Below are 21,824 nucleotides of genomic sequence, written 5' to 3'. Positions count from 1 at the left end.
AGAGTGTGTGGTGTCTGCGTTATAAGAATTGCCAGGACAACTTCTTTGTCTTTTTGAGGTCTGTGTCTGTCTCCTGTGTTGTTTGTTGTGTTTTTTTTTCTTTTCCTGTTTACCTGCCGGCAGTTTCAAACACCTGAATAAAAAACACCACCTTACCTGGAATACGTCCCTGTACACCTGTTCCTTCTATCTGACGGACATGCTGTTACAGTGACGTGATTGATGTCGTACTCTGATTCACACTCCAGCACAGTAGGTGGGGTAAGGGAGAGGAACGAAAAGGCGACAAGATCGGTCTGAGTGTATTGGACATTGAGGGTTGTGGTGGATAGTTACTTTTCTTGGCAATTTTACTCACTCCAATGACTTTTTCTCAGCTGGAAATTGTAGTTATTTGGAACATTGCAATTTAGCAATGTACTTTTCCCACACTAATAGTCCAAATGCTCTTGCATGTATTTTCTTTTAAGAAGTGCATGGAAGTGCAGTTCTGCAAAATTCTTTTACCACATATTATTAGATATGAATAAGGACTTTGTCATTAGCGAGAATAAGGATATCTGATGTACCTTATAATTGTAAAGCATTTAACAGGTTTAGGTGTGGAACAGCTGTGGCACCTGCACCTTTTTGATTCTGATATTCTGATACTTCTTTTCAGAATATAGAAAAAAAGATACAGTCTTGAATATAGAGTTCTGTTGTCACTGTCCACTGTGCTCAAAGACCCATCTGAGCAAGGACAGTATTGAACTATGAGCACTAACTTTTAGCAAAATGTTTTAACACATCTTTGAATACACTTGTGCATTGGCTGTGCCTTTTGGTCGCACATGGCAGTTGAACCATTCTTTGATTTTAGGGTTCTTGATGATTAGAGCAAAACATTTTTGCTGAGGGAAAGGGGATTTTCCATCTCTAGGGGGAAAAAAAGGCCACACATAAAGCTGCTATAAAACTCTCCTTCCCTCTCCCATCCTTTCCTCTCCTCTGTTCTTGCAATATGATTAGTTTTTAACGTTTGTTTATATACCTGTTTTTTGATGTGAAAAACAAAGTGTAGAGTGTAGAGATGCATGTCATTTTAATCAAAGATATTGCATTCAGAAATGCAAGGACAGGACCTGTCCGTGTGTTAAGCATTCTGATACCGAGTATCACAGACAAACTAGCTGGAATGTTTATTTTGAGTCTTTTGTTTCCTCAAAGACATACTGAGGTAGAGATGGTCTGTGTTATATCTGTAAAGAGCATGCTTTGCTCAGGTCTGTGCATGCCTATACTGGGATGCAATTACAAATTATGCTATTACATATGCTATTATATGTCATTTTTCAGAAAATCGTGAATAATGTGATTTTTAGAAAAGATTGTGCAAAATAGTTATTTACAAGCTCCCCATTCCTTCTAACTACACACTGTAAAGTACACAATTCAGTACATTACAGTGTGCAAAAGAACTCAGATATCATTCCAGTTTATACTCCATGACAAAAGCACGAGATGCACAATCCATCTGTCACCATATTCTTTCAGAATAAATGTTCACAGGAATGTTGGCCATGTTTATAGAGAGAGTACCCATGTGGAGCCATCTCAGCAGACTCTGCTTGTAGACTTCATTGTTTGTTCTTATTGTCCAAGGTAAGAGGAGCGTTTTCCTCTTGAGAAAGTGCGTTGAAAAAGGGGGACTTTGCATAAGCCTCTCTACTAAGAAAATTACACTCACTCGCAAATTACTTAAAGCATATAAAATGAGTCTCATTCACAGCAGTACATTACAGTTGTCAAGGGTGTAGCTTGCATGTTTTCTTTTCCCTGTGTGCATTTTTGACAGTCCTGAACAATGTTTTTCATTATTAAAATAAGCATTTTTTTTTCATTGACGTGAATCTTGCTGTTGTTTTTCCTTCATGGAGTTATGGTATAAGTCTTTGTGAATGTCCATGGAAACCCAAGTGATTAAAAAAAAAAGAAGAAATGCCTTGTGTTGTAATATTTGAATAGTTTCTGGTTTGCATTGGTTACCCACAGGACACAATGCTCCTTTCTTGATATCCTGATTTTTTGGGCTCTGTTGTGTCCTGAAGGCCCAGGTCAGCCAGTCCAAACCGAACAGAGGCCATTATCTGGAAGGTCACTGACTCCAGATCAGTTTGTGGTTTAGCAAGCTCTCTGTAGTGTTCCTCTTGTGGAGTGAGATCTCCTCCTTTAGGTACCTACAATAAACAAGCATTTGTAAGTGACAAATGATTTAACAATCCAACACATACATACACTTACTTTGCATTAAAGCTAGAATTCAGGTCCCTGCTTATTTCCTAATGAAGTGCATCCCTGCTCAGTGACAGTTATGTCCGTTTACACTGTTATAGGGCATGTATACACATGATTAACAAACAGCTTGTTCTCCCATGGAATATGTGCATTTCATGTAAAACTATATGAAGGAATTTCAAGGTTATTAGAAGCACAAAGCTGGTTTTCCAAATAAAAATCAAGACTTGTCCAGGACTAAATTTAATTTGGGCTGAGATTTTCAAGACTTAGGCCCATAACCAGACATCAGCAATCCAGTATTATTAGATCAACAGATTAACTAACCTCATAGGCTCTTGGTAGACATTATAATAAAAAATTCGAAAAGGTTTGGTGGGGGCACTTACTTCAACAGATATACTCTGCAACCACAGTTTCTCTGCATCTGTGAACTCCATGTGGGAACTAAAAGCGGTCAGAAACGCTTGTGTTTAGATGTGGTACGACATTCATGGAAAAGCTCAATTTTGCCATAATTCAGAGTGAAAACTAATTCACACGACCTAACTATGGTATCTTAGGAACCAACGTAGTCTTAAGGACTACCAATCAAAAGCGAAAGTGAAATCAGTGCATGTTAAAATGGGTAACTAATTAAATTTGTAATCGTTTATGTTACTACAATTATAGATATCTTTTAGCAAGAAAGTATGTTCAAGTGATCATTCAAACGTCACTGGCTATTTCAACAAAAATTGTCAAGATATTCGGATTTATCAATATTAACCGAACGACTTTTTACCTACATAGCCATTCTCGGCATACAGGGGATGTGGAGTAAAAATTCGAAAATCGATCAAAAATGCGCAAACCTACCTTAGACAAGGAACCCCCGCGTCCGTGTCCAGATAATCAATGCATGCACGTTTCTCAGCCAAAAACGACAAAAAACGAATTTCTGTTGTCGTACTCAGCATAAAACGATTCAGGGCACAATATTTTTCCGTTCAAAGGGTCTGCTCACAAAAATGCTTAACAAAAACCCAGTTTTGCTGCGTAATCATGCATATAGTTACTTACTAGTCCTGTCTAACTTAAAGCTCTAATTCCGCGAGCTGCTCCAGCTCTTAACTCTATTAAATGCCTGTCACTCGGTTACACTGGTAGCATTTACCAGAAATACCGAAACAATGATTCAAACGAAACCGAAAGCTTATTAATTTGACCGTATGATCAGTGCTGACGTGAGCTTCAGGAAATGTAGATACTTCCTACTCTTTAACCAAAAAACGACCGAAGAAGAATAGGCATATTTGTCTATTTATTTGACAAGTCACCAGAATCATTTATCATTTTTTGTGCCGAACGTCTTCTCATGGATCTTACTTTTTCTGAGTTACAAATATCGATGATCATCAAAAATTTAATATTGAGAAAAAAGTCTGAAGATCAAGAGAAATGTGATTAGTTCAAGAGCTATTACTTCCACATTGCTAAGATTTCTGATAGTCAATGGGATTATCCTCTTACCAGGTAAAAATGACATGAATTATGACAGTTATGACTGAAAACTAACCCAAACAAAAAGAAGCACCTAGACAACAAGGGGTATCTTATAGATTCTTTTTTAACAGGGTGAGAAATGTTACTCAGTAACACTGGGACCAGCATATAAGGACAACTTGAGGAATATTTGGGAATCTCAGAAGTCCTCCTCAGCATTACGGGTCCTGGAGGCCTTCAGCTGTTTCAAGCGCTCCATGCACTCTGCGAGGCTCCGTTCTCCATGTACCTTGTTGTCACGGGTCCGCACGTTCACTGTGTCACTGCTCTTCTCCTTTTCTCCCACCACTGAACAGACACAGAACCAGGTGAGAATGTATCAACATCAGAACCACATCATCTGCCAAAAACCTTGCACATTTTAGACAAACTACTGGCACCTTTAGAAAATGGAGCTGGGAAAAAAAAAATACAGGAAATTGACCCAACATGAAAGCAGCAAAGTGATCCAGTATGTTGGAATTGTGTAGTGCAATAACGTCAGAGGCCACTAACCCAGGATAAAATTGTACTGAGACAGCTGGGCATTACGGATCTTTTTGTTGAGCGTGCAGCCAGGGTCCAGGTCAACATCTGTCATCAGACCAGCATTATGGAACTCCTGCTGCACCTGGGAATGGGGAGGAACATGGGACTGCATGAGTGTGGGGGGGTCAGTACCTTGAATGGAATACCATATTATGTGAGATCCAAAGAGGAACCTTGCAGATTAAAATGCTCTATCATATGAGTCATGGTATAAAGCTATGTGTGTGTTACATATTTTAATAAAGTTTTACCCTCTGAGCATACTCGTCACACGTGGGTCCAACAGGGACGACCATGACCTGGCGAGGGGAGAGCCAGAGAGGCCTGCAGGAAGTAAGAACATTATCCACACAGTTGACAGAGTACTGATACATTCACACAAATACAATCACAAATTTTTACTGATCAAAGAGGGAAACAAAGGTGCTATTCTGTGTGGTTAGAGGCTATTTAATGGCTTCATGTGATTCATTCTCAACAGTTCACAGTATCACTGCTAGACTGGCCCACCTTAGCTGACTTAGACCATTAGAGTACTCTATCAAGGCAACAACACCTTGAATGTCACAAATCCATACCACTTTCCACCATAGTTTTCGGTGAGGATGGCGATCATTCTCTCCACAGACCCCAGGATTGCTCTATGAATGATCACAGGTCTCTTTTTATCATCTCCGTCATGGCTGCAGAGAGAAAAACATGACCAGAATACCAGGGAAACCATGTCAAGGTAAAACGATTCATTTGAAGAGGACAGACCTGACGACACCAATTCAGTAAAGGTAAAAAGTCAGCATTCAGATGTGAGGGAGGAGAAGGATCATGTTCCCAACCTGACAAAGGTGAGATTGAAGCGAATGGGGAGTTGAAAGTCCAGCTGGATTGTAGCGCACTGGTGATAACGGCCAATAGCGTCTTTGATCTGAATATCGATCTGGAATAATTAAACACATAATACAGCAAAAAACACCCCTGCTTGAATAAATGGACAGACCTAGAAATATGTTTTGAAGATTGTGTTGGTATGTGTTTATTCACTTTACATGTGCTGTTTAAACGGTTGTGATCACCTTTGGGCCGTAGAAAGCGCCATCGCCTGGGTTAAGCACCCACTTCTCCCCAAAGTCATTCAGGCTGTTCTCCAGTTGCTACAACAACAATATAATGTCAGACATCTTGGGTGTTCTGTATTTTACAGCTAAGACAGGACTCCATGTTAAGTTCATCTAAAAGGGACACTTCCTTAACCATCTAAAAATTAAGAACTGTCCACAGTATTCTTACACTGTTCATCTGAAATCACCCATAAAACATAGATTGTAGCATGGCATGTTGTGAAAAAATACTGAATTTAACAGTTACATTATACTCTCTCTCTCTCTATATATATATATATATGTATATGTATACACACACACACAGTTAAGCCCAAAATTAATCATAGTGAATTTTTATTTGACCAAAAGTTTTCATCTGGCTGGAAATGACAAACAAATGACAAAAGATGGTAAGACACTGTGTCAGAGATTTTAATGATAGAGATAAAAAAAAACCCCGATAAATTTGAATTATCCTTTTTACTAAAAATGCCATGTCCAAAATTATTCATACCCTTTGAAATTTTTGAGAAAATGCAAGCTCATATATCATTCTAAATGGTCCTGGTATTTTCTACCATGTTCTAGAGTATTTTAATCAACTAAGTTGAGAACAGCTCATGCAGTAGTTCTCTAGTCTACTAGTCAATTGCAAGTCATGGCTAAAACCAAAGAACTGGTTGCAAAAATTTGGGTGCTCACAAGACGGGAAAGGCTATAAAGCCATATCCAAGTGTTTTCAAATACCAGTGGCCACAGTGCAAAGCATAATCTGAAAGTACAAGGAGTTCCACACTGTGAAAAATCTCAAAGGATGGGGGTAGGAGGCCAAAAGCAAAAACCCCTGCGCTGACAAGAATGGCAGTGTGCGAAGCCAAGAAGAATCCAAGGATCACCACAGAGGCTGATGAATCTGAGTAATTCTGGTACCAACATCTCAAGGCAGACACTCCAGCGGACAATACACAAGGCTGGTCTCCATGGACGCTGACCAAGGAGGACTCCACTTCTCCAAGACGGGCACACAAAAGCTCGCCTAGCCTTTGTAAAAGCTTACCTGGAACCACAGAATTGATGACCAAAAGCTTTCTTCTTTTCTGTCTTGGAGGAGTGGAGTCCTCCTTAGTCTGCGTCCTCACTAAGCTCCTTGGCTTTGGCCATGACTTACAATTGACTAGTAACTGACTAGAGAACTACTGCATGAGCTGTTCTCAACTTACAGTTGATTAAAATGCTCTAGAAGAAATAGTAGAATAGTAGAAATTACCAGGACCATTTAGAATGATATATGAGCTTGCATTTTCTCAAAAATATGTGACAATTTCAAAGGGTATGAGTAATTTTGGACATGGCATTTTTAGTAAAAATGCAGAAAAAAACCATAGAAATAGTTATAATTTATCATTAACATCTCTGACACAATGCTATTCGATCTTTGTCACTTGTTTGTCAATTCCAGCCAGATGAAACCTTTTGGTCAAATAAAAATTCACTATAAATCCAAATTATCCAAATTATACATGGGTATGATTAATTTTGGGCTTAACTGTGAGTGTGTGTGTGTGTATATATATATATATATATATATATATATATATATATATATATATATATATATATATACACATACATATATATATATATACACACACATACATATATATACATATATATATATATACACACACACACACACACACACACACACACACACACATATATATATATATATATATATATGTATGTATGTATATACAAACACACACACACACACACAGTTTATATATTATATACTATATTATGCATTATATATCTGATTAACTGTGCTGTGAACTGGACCCAGTCCATACCTTCTCTGCTCGATCCCACACCTCTGGCTCCCCCAAAAACTTCTCTGGTCGTGTGGAAAGATTCAGTTTGAAGGTGAAACCAAAGACATTGTATACTGTGCGAAGGAAATCCAGACAGCCCTTAATCTCCGCCTCGATCTGGAGGATTCCAAGAGAGATTATTTTTATCTAAGCAAAAATTCAAAGATTAAAACCTTATTCAGACATAATGGATCAGCTATTTCATGTTGTGGCGGTCACAGATAACAAACAGTTCAATGTACAGTTCACTGTGGAGCTACACTGTTGTGGATTATCAAAAGTTAAGAACAGGGGGTATTCCAGAAAGCGGGTTTAGTGAAAACTCTGAGTTAGTTTACTCAGAGCAAGTAGTAAACCTCCTGATAAAAGGGCCCTATGGCTTTGTTTTGCTTGGAGAATGAAGGCATAGGGCTCTTCTGTTAGGAGGTTTACTACTTACTCTGAGCTGACAACTTCAGAGTTTTCACTAAACCCGCTTTCTGGAATACCACCCATGTCTTAAGAGCCTCATTTTAATAAACAGATATTTTCCTTTTCCTCATGAACATGATTTCAGGAATCACAGTCGGTTCTACTGGTAAACTGACCTGGTCCATGGAGCAGAAGATGTGGGCGTCATCCTGCTGGAAGCGACGGACGCGGGTCAGGCCTGTGAGTGCCCCTGACAGCTCGTTCCGGTGCAGAACACCAAAGTCCGCCAGCCGCAGGGGCAGCTCCCTCCACGAACGGGGCCGATGGTCAAACATCAGACTGTAAACCGCAAACAGGGATCTAACCACCACAACATTTTCAAACTATTTGCATCAAACAAATTTCATCCACTATTAAAATATATTCTAATCACTATATTTTGATCAATACAAATGAAAAACTCTCATGATTGAACTGTTCTGGAAAATTCTGAGAGCTTCTTAACCAAAGTCCAAACCCAATTAAGAGGCCAAAACATTTAAGTTAAGTTAAGGTTAAGTTATGTGCTTCCTTTATTAATCCACACAATGGGGAAATGTGACCTCTGCATTTTAACCCATCCAAGGTGGCGATGAACACACAAGCCCACACACAATAGGGGCCATGAGCACGCACACCCAGAGAAGTGGGCAGCCACAGCCGCACTGCCCAGGAAGCAGTTGGGGTTAGGTGCCTTGCTCAAGGGCACTTCAGCGGTGCATGTTGCGGGAGGGGAAAGTGCTGTTCATTCACCCCTGCCCGCCCGGCCACATTTTGGTACCAAGCTCACTTCTCTAGTCAGAGTCAAACCCTGAGGAAACTCAACCCCAGTGCTCATGACCTGAATAGAGCTGCTGGTTTTACTGGGATAATATAGTATTTTAATGAACTGCACACACTTAAGAAAATGTTCCCCAACTGTACAGATGAAAAAGCCTGTTGGATTCAGTGTGTTGTGTGCAGGAGAGATTGTTGTACCAGTGTCCAGGGCAATTCATCGGTTTGAGCGCAAATGTCTCCTTCTCCACTTCAAAGGAGAACATGTTCTCACTGTAATGCTGCCAGTGTCCTGATGTTTGCCACAGCTTGCTGTTGTAAATGTTCGGCGTAACCACTTCCTGGAACCCTCTCTTCCTGTATTCGCTCTGAGGGCCAGTAAAAGGCAGGGGAGGTGCATACATAAACAAACAAACAAACAAATACTTCCAAAAACCATTTATAAAAACTATTAGCAAGGGAATGACAGTTAACTAACTGAAACAGTTGAATTTGATATCTGACTAAACATCTCACTGTATATGCACATTAGACTAGATGCTGCAACTGCACACATGCCCTAAGTAAGCACTCAGTGGCTATACTTGGCATGTGGACTTACAGTGCATTAACCATGTCTCAACAGAAAGTAACTTGTGAGCTCACACACATTAGGTGTGAGAGAAACAACTGACCCTGATAAACTCCACCAGGGTGTTGTAAATGTATGCTCCTTTAGGGAGGAAGAAACAGCTACCAGGGCTCAAATCATGGAAGAAAAACAAGTCCTGGTCCTGTCAAATGGATACAGGTGTGAGAAAGAGAAAAAGAGTAAAATGAAGAAGAGTAAGGCAGAGTAAGTAAAATGAGTGGAGAGGGAGAGAGAAAATATGTTAAAAGGAGCACAGGGATTAGAGAAAATAATTACAAATCAAAACAATGAGCAATGCCATTGCCTTCGGAATAGCCAAAGACCTATGTGAATTATGAGAGGTTCAGTGATATTCAGTATTTGTGTCACAGGATTCACCTGTTCACCCTAAATGCTTTGGCTGGTTCTTCACCATACATAGTAACAATCAGACCCAATGCCTCTCTCAGAGCAGCTGCCCATATAATAACACATCAAACATGAAGTCACCATGAGCCGACAGGTGCTTTCTTTTGTTGATCCAAGGGCCGGATGCCACTTAGTCACTAAACAAGTTACAAAACACTGTGAGAACTGTACACACAACTGTTCCCTATCCCCTGCTGTAAAAACAACCAATTGGATCATGGCCCTGTTGATCCACTTTAGTAACAGATCAGTTTTCTTCAACAAGTTTACTAAATATTCCAATATTGAGACGCAGGTAAGTTAATGACTTTGAGTGTGCTGTGAGTACTCTGAGTCACATGATTACCTACTTAGGTTTCATTATAATGACATAATCAACTCATTTACATATGTGCAGAGTGTAATACCATAAACCAGTCTTTCCCAAAGACTGGGTCATGGCCCACAGGTTGGTCGCAGGAGATTTTATTTGGGTTGCCAAATAAATTTGCAGAATTTCCTCTACAGTCTTTTATTTAAGATTTATATCTGCAGTACACCTTTGAGCCACATGAGACAGCTCGTTGGTTTTCTACCACAGTCACGGTTTCCGCCATAATTCTGCCAGATTCTGCAACCAGCCACAAGAAATGGATGCTTGGCTAATAAAAAAGAAAGACCCAGCTAAAGACCAGACTGCAGCTAACGTTAGCCAAACTACCACCCGTGAGGGAAGCCAGCATGAGGATGGATGTATGAACGGCTAGTACACACTCTGTTTGCTTTACTGTTCAGAAGGGGAAAAAAACGAGAGCCTGTTAACTCCACCTAAATGCACTTAATTTTGTCTCATTTATAAAGTATTTAAAATCCATATGTTATGACGATGCATTAGGGCCACATTGAGGAAAACAAAATTCTGAGATTTCGAGAATAAGGTTGTTAAAATTATGAGAATAAAGCTGTAATTTCACAAGAAAAAAGTCATAATATTACAAGAATAAAGTCGTACTTTTAGGCCATAAAGTACGAATAAAGTCGTACTGTTATTTTAGAGGGGAAATATAAGAAGAGCAGCCTGCCACTTGTGTTAAAATGAAGAACGTGGAGTATCTTGTGAAGTTATACTTTAGTATAGGTTTCACAAAGAACAAATTACTTAATCTTTTGCCACATCAGCACCACATTATCATTATGTGTGTAGCACGGTATGACACCTGAGATAAATAGCAGTTGCCAGAAGCAGGCTCAGGAGCAGGTTTTGTTGGTTGCTGGTAATATATTTTCCTAAAAATTATTGTTTTTCCTCGAGATTTTACGATCTTATTCTCGTAACATTACAATTTGTCTCATAAAATTACAACTTTATTCTCGTAATATTACAGCTTTTTTTCTTGAAATATTATTACTTTATACTCATTAAATTATGACTTTATTCTTGTAATCTTATGATTTTTTTCTCAATTATGTCTTTGTTCTCGTAATATCATAACCTTATTTTCTCGAAATCTGATTTTTTTTCTCCCTCACTGTGGCCCAAATACTCTGTCGTAGTATATTGTTTTACTGATGAGAGGAAATAAAAACAATGACATAGCCTGTTAACGCTGACGAAATGCATTTACTTGGTCTCATTTATAAAGTATTTAACATGTGTATATATTTTCAACACATGCATAAAACGAAGTTGTTATTTATCAAATGCATGCTGTATCTCTTCGAAATAGCTGGTTTATCTATTCAAGATAATATAAGGTGCTGCAGAAATGGCAGTAAAAAGGGTCAGGAATGTTCATTTATGTACAAATTCGCTCCTCTCACCATTTATAGATAAGGCCTAAAAGTGGGTCCCCAGAAAAAAAGTTTGGGAAACAATGCCATAAACTTTCATGACAAATTGTGCCAAAGCTGCATTACAACAGTATGCTCTCATACCCGGCCCAGTTTCCGATGATCCCTGTTCTTTGCTTCCTCCTGGAATTTTTCCCACTCTTTCAGCATCTTGGGATCTGGGAATGAGATTCCATACACTCTCTGGAGAGTCTCCATATCCGCCTTGCCCTCCCAGTATGTCGAAGAGTTCTGTGGATTACATTCATGTTACTCAGTAAAACCACCAAGACCATACTGTGTCACTAACAGGATGTATATGAATTCAATCTCCCACTGCTCTGGGGAAGCAAATCAGACACAATAAAGAGGCCTAGCTTCTGTAACCAAGGCAACTGTTTAAGTGTCAGCAATAAAGACTCAGTCTAGCTTAAAGGGATGGGAACCCTTAAAACTGTCATAAGAGGTCTGAGGTGTGCAGTCTTCCTCTACCTTATGTATCTTCAATGCCTTTATCTTTCCAGTGTGTCGCACATGAGGGCCTCGGCACAGGTCAATCAAAGGACCACACCTGCCAATCAATCACAGACCTACTGAAACATCCACCTCAACAACTGTCTGCCACTTGGATGTACAAGTCACTAATGCTGAAGTTGAAGTCAGTTGTATGAAAAGTCTTACCTGTAAACTGTGGTCGTTGGGGTAGTTACTTTTTCGTTCAGAATCCTACACTTAAATTTGTTGTACTGCACATGTATCAGAGAGAGAGAGAGAGAGAGAGAGAGAGAAAGAGAAAATCTCAGAGGCACCAAACTCATACATACTCTAGCATAAAGAGCCTTCCAGTCTTACCAAAAGTGAAACCAGAAGGTTGTATTACAAAACAGAATTCAGCTAACTTTGGTTTATAGACAATATCTGTGACTTTCTGTTCCTTAAACAGACAGATGGAATATTTGTGCAAAGTTTCTGACCCTGATCTTGACCTGTCAGAGTAGGAAGACATAAAGAGTGTTTTGTTTTTTTGAGTATTTTTCTGGAAGTCTGTATCATCCAAATTATGGGACAAGGAAACCATATGCTAAAAATCTTTTTCATCACATGCTACCATTTTTATTTCCTGCCAAGATGACTTAATACCACTGGGGTTATGACCAGAGAGGAAAAATATCAGAACTGAATAATAACTGTCATCCATGGTCACTTTCTCTTTATTTGCGTTTTTAAATTTTTAAAGTGTGCTTAACTGGACCGAGACAATCTGAGTCAGTTTAAATTGTTAGTGAAGCCAGCTCACTTCTAGAAACTCAAACTTAAAATACAGCCAGTTAACTTCTAGGAACTCAAAGTTTAAATAAAGCCAGCTCTGGTAAGCACGGTCAGACCTTGAACATCTCCAGAAGAGTCTCCTTTTTTATCTCAAGCCTTTCAAACGGCTGCTTCTCCTTGATGATCTTTTTACACAAGCTCTCCAGACAGGTGAAGTCATTGCTTGAAACACAGCTGTGTGAGAGAGAACGACAGAAAGCAAGAGAGATCAACATAAACAAAAGAGCTGGAAAATGAAAGGGGTACGCAAACTGGGAAAGAAAGAAAAAAAAGCATATGGTAGAAACAGATGAAATTTCACTAAGCTCTTCAAACCCTGAGTGGCAACAGCCAGCACCAAGCACAAAAACTTCCTATTGGCTCTCCTCTTATTATTTAATCCTGTAAAGCCTACAGAGAGACTGTCTGTTTAACAATTCCAAATTTTCAGGTTCCTGATTTCACTGATCCAAATCATAAATGAAGAGGCCCTCTGACGGTTTATCAGGCCTCCAGGAGAAAACCACACACTCATTTTCAGTCAGGAATCTGCTGCACTTATTATCTGTTAGGCTAAAACACCTCTCTTTCAAATGAATAAAAGTGAAACATGATAAGAGTTGTGACAAAAGCAGTTTTCATGTTTTTTATACCACCAGTAAGTAAATGAACTCATTTAATCAGTGTCAGATCAGCAGAAGTATCATTAAAATCCTGCCACTACTTAGGTTCTGATACATTTTGTTTTCAAAATGGGACTAATAATGACTAAAATAGGGCTCCAACACACAAACACACACACCAGAAATGATTCAACATACAAGCTTAAGTGCACAGATTATTTTTTCATTATGAAGCAGTTCATGTTTTTATGGGAGCATCATTGAGGTAGTCCTAATTTCTGATATCTACTTTGTAGAGAAAGCCTAATTATGTTAATGCATTTTTCAACAGTCCTAAATTTGGGACTTACTCATTTTCCAGAAACATGTCATAATAAAAGCCATTCTCAATGGGTGGTCCATAGCATAGACAGCCCCCATACACTCTCTCCATAGCTTCACCCATAATGTGTGCACTGGAGTGCCAGTATACCTGTGGACACCAGACCAGAAATGGCATTACTGTTTCAATCCGTCCATCTCAACCCCACTTCCTGGTGCTATGACAGAATCTTGCATTACAAGCTTGCAACAAATGGCTTATTTCACTTACAACTAAGGGCTTATTTAAACTAAGGATAAAAATAAAGAGTGTAAGATTATGAAGTTCTAGCATACAGCTAGAACAAAAACAAACGTATTCAAAATAAAAGTAGTACATTAAACAAGAGAGGACAGTCTAACACATGCCTGGATGGATAAACTGTCACAGGCAGCTCATGGTGAGATGTGATTTTTGCCCGTTCAGCTTTATTTACTATATCTGCATGTGTACATATGCCTATGTTCAATTATATAAATTCAAAGACATAAACATGCTACATGCTAATGGGGAAACAACAATCCTTTACAGTTTTCTGAATAATGAGCTATATACACCAAAATCTATGCAGCCCCCATCCTTTCTGTTAATAACACCAACAGCAGTGCCAAATTCCTTCACTGTCTGTCTCCCCCACCCCCCTCCCCCACTGGTTCACAGCATTTTATGTGTTCTCAATAACCCCTAAACAACCAGTTTCCTTAGTGGACAGAGACACACATAAAAGAAAGTGCTTATGGGGAAATTAATACACTCTGACAAAATGAACAGGCAGCTGCTCTTACTCACAAAAATAGCAAGGATTAGGAGCAAATGAGCAGTTTTATTAATGTGCACTGCAGGTACTGAATCAGGGTGTGTTCGATATGGTACAGGCACTGAATCACAGTGTGTTCAATATGGTACAGTAGGGCTGAACGATTAAACGATTTCAAATTGAAATCTCGCTTTGAAACCATACGATTAGCAAATCGCAAAGGCTGTGATTTAGGATATACTTAATGGAGCGTGTCTGACCCAGGGTTTAAACTGTTGTGTCAATGGTTTTACAAATTCATGCCGTCCTCCTTGTGTGACAGTCATGCTCACCAATCAGAAGTGACCAAAAGTGACTGCGTATGCACCCACCAACAACAAACACGTGAAACCCAAGGAAAACATTACATTCATGGTGCGGAAAAATGGCCTCTGTTGAGCCAAAAGCAACATTGGACAATTTAGTGCCAAAGAAAAGCAGCACGTCAATATTTAGATGCTGCATCTGAGCCATAACTGAATGACCTACCTTTTTTGATGTCAGAGAATGTTTACAGAAACGTCCTGTTATTTTCTTATTGGAATTGTTTTATTTTTTATTATTATTATGTGTTTGCGTCAGCAATCACATACTGTTCTTCTCAAGTTTTATTACTTTATTTATTTAACTTAACACAGTCACAGCTTTTGTGATAATTGTTCTTTATTATATGGTTCCACAGAATGCTGCAGAAAGTTTCATTGAATTGAATGGGCCATCACAACGTTCGGAGGTCCGATATTTCTTGATAATGACCGCTGAAAAAAATTAATGACCACTGCCACTGGCAACAGGTTTTGTGCTTCTGATTCACATCTTTATATTATCGTAACGGAAATAAACAGCCTATCTGCAACAAGTTGATGAGTCTGCAGGTAGCCTAACATGTTGCAACTGTGTGCGCTAGCTTATTTCACTAGGGAGTTTGTTTTGAATTTCTGTCACGTCAGCTGTTGAGTTGCTGATTTGCATTTATTTGTTACTCTCGGCCACAGCCAATTTACGCGTTGTTCTGAGGGGGCGGGGCTGTATTCAGCCCTTAAGCCGCGAACGCTGTAGTCACAAGACCCTTTAGTGATAGTGCTACCGCCAAGCGGCAGCTGTAGCGGCAGCTGTAGCAGTCTCATCTCCCTTGTCTTGTCGGACATACATCCGGTTGGACTAAGACAAGGGAGTCTACCTGCGGGAGTCCACCGAGGAAGGACAACGAGGAGGCCGAGACAACTACTGCCTGTCTGCCGGACCCTCAGTGATTTATTTTCAGTGATTTATTTTCAATTGCTTATCCGTGTAATTGTGCTTCTACCCTACCTCTCTAAATACCTTTGTCCCCCCTCTGCTCTCTCACACTAATCATGTGTCATCTCACTATTCCTGTTCGAGTTTCCTCTCGTACTCTTTGCAGGTGGCGGCTGCTGCACCCTCGCGGACGCAACCTGGCTAGCCTCATCCATCCGCCGCGCTCTGCTGATATGACTGTTGCCATTTCAGGTGGCCTATGGAACTGCCAGTACAGAAGGCCGACTTTATCTCTGCCCAAGCCTCAATGCTGTCCCTGTACTTTCAGGCCCTCACCGAGACGTGGATCAGGCCGGAGAACACGGCCACTCCCGCTGCTCTCTCCACTGCTTTTTCCTTCTCCCACACCCCCAGATCCTCGGGGAGGGGTGGGGGAACTGGCTTCCTGATCTCCCCCTTGTGGAGCTTCCGAGAAACATCTCTCCCTTCCATCTCTCCCTCATCCTTTGAATTTCATGCTGTTTCTGTTTCTTCCCCTTATAAACTACACATGACTGTTCTCTACCGCCCTCCAGGTCCTCTGCAGGCATTCCTAGACGAATTGGACACCCTCCTCAGCTCCTTCCCTGAGGACGGCACTCCCATCCTGCTGCTTGGAGACTTCAACATTCCGCTGGATTCTACTCAGTTTGATGAACTACTCTCCCTCCTTCAGTCCTTTGACTTTACCCTCACGGAGTCCCCTGCAACACACAAGGGTGGCAATCAACTGGACCTTGTCTTCATAAGAGGCTGCCAAGTTCCTGATCTCACCGTCACACCACTCCACGTCTCAGACCACTTCTTCATGTCTTTCTCTCTCTCTCAATCTCTCTCTCCCTGAAATCCTCTGCTCCCATGCTGCCAGTCTCAGCTAGGCGCAACCTTCGCACCCTCTCCTCTGGTGCCTTCTCTTCTATGGTCTGCTCCTCTCACCCATCTGTGGAAGCCTTCTCTCCTCTTCCCGTGGAGGAGAAATCCTCTACAGTCCTCTCCGCACTGGCCTCCTCCCTGGACACCCTCTGACCCCCCGTCACCAAGCCGGCTCGCCTCTCTGCTCCCAGTCCCTGGCTGACTGATAGCATTCGTGCTGACAGAGCCAAACTTCGCGCGGCTGAACGGAGATGGCGGAAATCAAGATCCCTCAACGACCTATCCTACGACCACTCTCTTCTTTCTCCTCTACCCTGTCCTCTGCTAAATCTGCCTTCTTCCACTCCAGGATCAACACTGCCTCTTCCAACACCCACAAACTCTTCTCCACCATCTCCTCCCTCCTCTCTCCTCCTCTTCCTCCCTCATCTCTATCTGCTGATGACTTTGTCTCCTTCTGCGAGAAAAAAATCAAAGGCATCTGCGACTCCTTTCCCCCATCCCCGCCCACCCCGGATCCTGCACCCTCCGCCTCCCTCACTATCTTTTCCTCCTTCTCCCCTCTATCTGACTCTGAAGCTCTCCTACTTCCTGTCCTTTAGACCCCATCCCCTCCCCTCTCTTTCAAGCCATCTCAGACGACATTCTGCCCTTCATCTCGTCCTTGATCAACAGCTCTCTGTCTACCGGCACAGTTCCTTCTGCTCTGAAGAGGGCACGGGTCAAGCCACTGCTTAAGAAGCCCACTCTAGACCCAGCTGATGTCAGTAGCTACCATCCAGTCTCTCTCCTACCGTTTCTCTCCAAACCCTGGAACGTTCAGCATATAACCAACTCTCTCCATATCTTCTCCAGAACAATCTCATGGATCAGAACCAATCTAGATTCAAAGCCGGCCACTCCACCGAGATGGCCCTCCTTGCTGTCTCGGAGGAGCTCCACTTGGCCAGAGCAAAGTCTCTCAGCTCTGTCCTCATACTCCTAGACCTCTCCGCAGCATCTGACACGGTCAATCACCAGATACTCCTCTCACCCCTTGCTGGGCTGGGCATCGCGGGTTCTGCACTCGCATGGTTCAAGTCCTACCTGTCTGACCGTTTCTACCAGGTCTCTTGGAGGGAATCGGTCTCCTCCCCCCGCCCTTTCCACACAGGAGTCCCACAGGGTTCGGTATTTGGTCCACTCCTCTTCTCTCTCTACACCAGATCACTCGGTCAAGTTATCTCTGCCCATGGTCTCTCTTACCCCTGCTACGCTGATGATACACAACTGTTCTTCTGCTTCCCCCCCTCTGACTCTCAGGTTCAGCCTCGCATCGCAGCCTGCTTAGCTGACATTGCCTCCTGGATGTCTGCTAACCACCTCAAACTCAACCTGGAGAAAACGGAGCTTCTGTTTTTTCCTGCAAAGAACTCCCCAACGATTGACACTGCAAACCATTGAGGGATCTGTGGTGTTCCCCACCACAGCAGCCAAAAACCTAGGTGTAACCCTCGACAACCAGCTAACCTGCTCCGGTCACATCACGGCAGTCACTCGATCCTGCAGATTCTCCCTATACAATATCAGGAGAATCCGCCCTTTCCTCACACAACAGGCGACCCAGCTCCTGGTCCAAGCGCTTGTCATCTCCCGCCTGGACTACTGCAACGTCCTACTGGCTGGCTTACCGACCTGCGCCATCAGGCCACTCCAGCTCGTGCAGAACGCCACTGCATGCCTGGTCTTCAACCTCCCTAAGCACTCTCAGGTCACTCCACTGCTTACTGCGCTCCACTGGCCTCTGGTAGCTGCCCGCATCCAATTCAGGACACTGGTACTGGCCTACCAGGCAACAAGAGGCTCTGCCCCATCATACCTTCAGTCCTTAATAACTCTGTATACCACTACTAAAACCGTCCGCTCTACGACCTCTGGTCAGCTGACGGTCCCCTCACTTCGGGAACCCGGCAGCCGCTCCTCCCGACCACGCCTCTTCTCCGCCATTGCCCCTCGGTGGTGGAACGACCTCCCTCATACAGTTAGGACTGCGGAATCCCTCACCATCTTCTGCAAGAAACTGAAAACCCACCTCTTCAGAACCCACCTATCCCCCTAAGCCTAACCCCCCTTCCTTAAAAAAAAAAACCTTGTCTTGTATCTATGTTTGTCTAAGAATTCCAGGGGCGCAATACGAAGGAGTAAATTGACACTCAGTCTTTTTAGCGATGTCTGCTTATGAAGTATTAGGAATCCGACTGATGCACTGATTGTAGTCGCTTTGGCTAAAAGCGTCTGCTAAATGCTACATTGTAATTGTAATTGCAATGCAACACTTGCAACTTAAAGGTTCTGATTGCAAGAGGGACTATTTTTCTCAGCAGAAGCCACGAAACAGCAATAAAATCATTAAAATTAAACATTGTGTGAAGTTTCTTTTATCATTTTGACAAGTAACCGAATAATAAGCGGGGTCCTGTTCGTCCTGTCGGGATTTATTTTTCGATAATGACCGCTGGACTACTCATTATCCCTTACATGTTCGATTGTTCTTTGCCAATTAAAAAATGTAATAAATACATGTTGGAGGCAATTCCATATCTTTAAGTTCTCATCTTTGCATTAGAATATAGAGCAGTTAATGTTTTGATGGTATCTCATGTGGTAATGCTCCATGATATGTTTTAAATCTATTACACAGTGAATATTGAAGTGAAGCTTTACTTTTAAAAAAATATATCGCAAATCAAATTGCAATCGCAATATCTGTCAGAAAAATCGCAATTAGATATTTTCCCCAAATCGTTCAGCCCTATGGTACAGACAATGAATCAGCGTGTGTTCGATATGGTACAGACACTGACTCAGGGTGTGTTCGATATGTTGCAGGCATTGAATCAGGGTGTGTTCGAGATGGCACAGGTACTGATTCAGGGTGTGTTCGATATGGCACAGGCACTGATTCAGGGTGTGTTCGATATGGTATAGGCACTGAATCAGGGTGTGTTCGATATGGTACAGACACTGAATCAGGGTGTGTTTGATATGTCACACTGTTATCAAAGACTGAACATACAGCTTGGGCCGCTTCGTCATCGAATTTCAGCAGCTCCAGACTGCAGTCGCTCTCTAAAGGTCTGTCCAGATCCCATACAGCATTGTTCACCTTGGCAATCACAGTGTTGTCAGCAAGCCCTTGGCTGTTAGGGACAAAGCAAAAACAATTTATTCCTCAGCCTTAATACACCTGAATCAGATTACTGAAGTTCTAAGAAAACCTAGTGCTTGAAAAACAGCATCTTTCCCTGTAATTTCATTCTCAGCCAAATCAGCTTTTTAAAGATTCTGTTCTTGCATTTCACCCACAACGGCACATTTCTAAACTGGTTAAAACTAAAATAAAACTCTTTAAGCAAACAGTACATAGACTGCAGTGTTACAACATGGACCACAATGAACTAGCCATTTTCAACTATCAATTCCTCATACGCTTAAGATAGACCATTTGCTGATGTGGTCTACTGCATGGCCAAAGATGGTTGTCCTCACAGATTACAGATTATGAGGCACACCACGGGTGTGTGAAATCCATTATAATTAATTTTGTTTCTTTAACTTCTTCACATACATTACATAATTATTTATTTCGTTTTCATTCGGAATTACTCCGAGATAGAAGAAAGACATTTCAAACTGCAGGGAAGAGAAAAAAGACTGATCACTTCCTACTTTCACATAAAAATGCCTTCCATTTTTGGTTTTGCTGTCTGTTTTCAGTTAAGGTGTGTAAGAGAATTCGGGTTGAAATTTATTTAAATAAACAGTGTCTCTTGCTCTACTAGAAGAAGTCTTACCTGATCCCACAAGCTACTTGGTAAGGGGTGGTCTTCCATGACTCTCCAGCCACCACCTTGCCATCAGGCAGGGTGATTTTGATAAGCTGGCTGTCCTTCTCTGCCCGCTCTGCCAGCAGGGCATCGTGTTCAGCTTTCAGCCTGATGTACAGCGCTAAGCGCTCCTCAACGTACTGCGGTGGAGGACTGAGCTGAGGAGAGGACGTGTAAGGGGAGCTGAATTAAACAATAACTGAATCATAAAACTGAACATGAAACATAACTGGACAGATCTGGGGAGAGTTGAATTAAACAATAGGCCTAACTGAACAAATCTGTTCACAGTTATTCAACGAAAGCTAAGCACCGAGTGCATCAGCATAGCCTACAAATTTGAGACGACTATTTCGATGAGATAGATATACTCACCTCTGCTCTGCCACCCGAGTCTGCTGATGCATTTTTGTTCTTTTTCTTCCCTCCATCTTTGAAATTTCCATCCTGATAAAGTTTGAAAGTGTTACAAGAATCACCTGAGATTTTCAGTGCAAACAACGGGCTGTTATGCGAATTTCAAAGAAACTAAGACAAGCTAATACGGCAGACACAGTTCATGTTCGAATGAGAACATAAAGCAAATGCAACAGGAGAAATGACGTTAGTACTATGAACACTGTGCGCGAAGCACAGTTAAAAATATTATTACTTTCCATAACATTAGCTACTAAAATTAGTTGCAAAACAGTTAATTACACATGAACGACTTTACGCAGTAAGTAACTTTGGGTTTATTCTACAATCTTAAGCGCTCTTAAATAATTCTAAGAAGGCACAAATAGGTCCATAGTCGCGGTAGCATGGTGAAATCAGAAGTAAGCGTGGTCGCTTGACCAGCACTGAAATAGCAGACTACTGATGTAGCGACTGTAACAGAGTGAAGTCTACACCTTTTTCCCCTCTTCGACTTGTAACTCCTTCATCTGTGCAGCAAGAATTCCGTCCTCCATTCTTAGAGAAAAAATATATATAATACAACGACAACTTCGTTGAACACGAATCGTTTCCGTGTACCCTATGTCTAACCGGCATGTAACTACGTCACCCGGACATGGTTGTCTGATGCAACCATAGAATAACTAGAGAAATAGAACGGCTGGACGTGAGTTCATCCATGAACTGCATTGCCAGACGGTGGCAGCACTCGGAAATAGCGACCGTCTGCCAGTGTCACGTTAATTTCTATCTATCTATCTATCTATCTATCTATCTATCTATCTATCTATCTATCTATCTAAATTTAACAAATACATAACAAGGATCCCATTCACAGCCTTTAAGATTCTGGCTATAACAATTCCAGAATCTGAGTAGCATTAAAAA

The 21,824-nt window shown here is 41.4% G+C and overlaps 1 protein-coding gene across 1 annotated transcript; it reads right to left on the bottom strand.

Moving 5' to 3' along the window:
- Window positions 1–3,563: 3,563 nt before the first annotated feature.
- Window positions 3,564–21,524, bottom strand: tars1 (threonyl-tRNA synthetase 1). The gene is made up of 19 exons (XM_030780976.1): window positions 21,392–21,524; window positions 20,874–20,945; window positions 20,466–20,656; window positions 19,688–19,811; window positions 13,675–13,796; window positions 12,779–12,896; window positions 12,075–12,139; window positions 11,886–11,964; window positions 11,499–11,645; window positions 9,220–9,318; window positions 8,747–8,913; window positions 7,906–8,068; window positions 7,298–7,435; window positions 5,421–5,498; window positions 5,184–5,284; window positions 4,929–5,033; window positions 4,602–4,674; window positions 4,318–4,432; window positions 3,564–4,110 (listed from the first exon to the last, which is right to left on the bottom strand). The coding sequence occupies exons 1-19, from the start codon at window positions 21,449–21,451 to the stop codon at window positions 3,962–3,964; spliced, it is 2,166 nt and encodes a 721-aa protein (XP_030636836.1). The 5' UTR covers window positions 21,452–21,524; the 3' UTR covers window positions 3,564–3,961.
- Window positions 21,525–21,824: the final 300 nt, after the last annotated feature.

The sequence above is a fragment of the Chanos chanos genome, chromosome 1 (genome assembly GCF_902362185.1).
Source record: "Chanos chanos chromosome 1, fChaCha1.1, whole genome shotgun sequence".
Classification (NCBI taxonomy): Eukaryota; Metazoa; Chordata; class Actinopteri; order Gonorynchiformes; family Chanidae; genus Chanos; species Chanos chanos.
The sequence above is the reverse complement of the archived record's forward strand: the minus strand, read 5'-3'. Positions and strand labels throughout refer to the sequence as shown.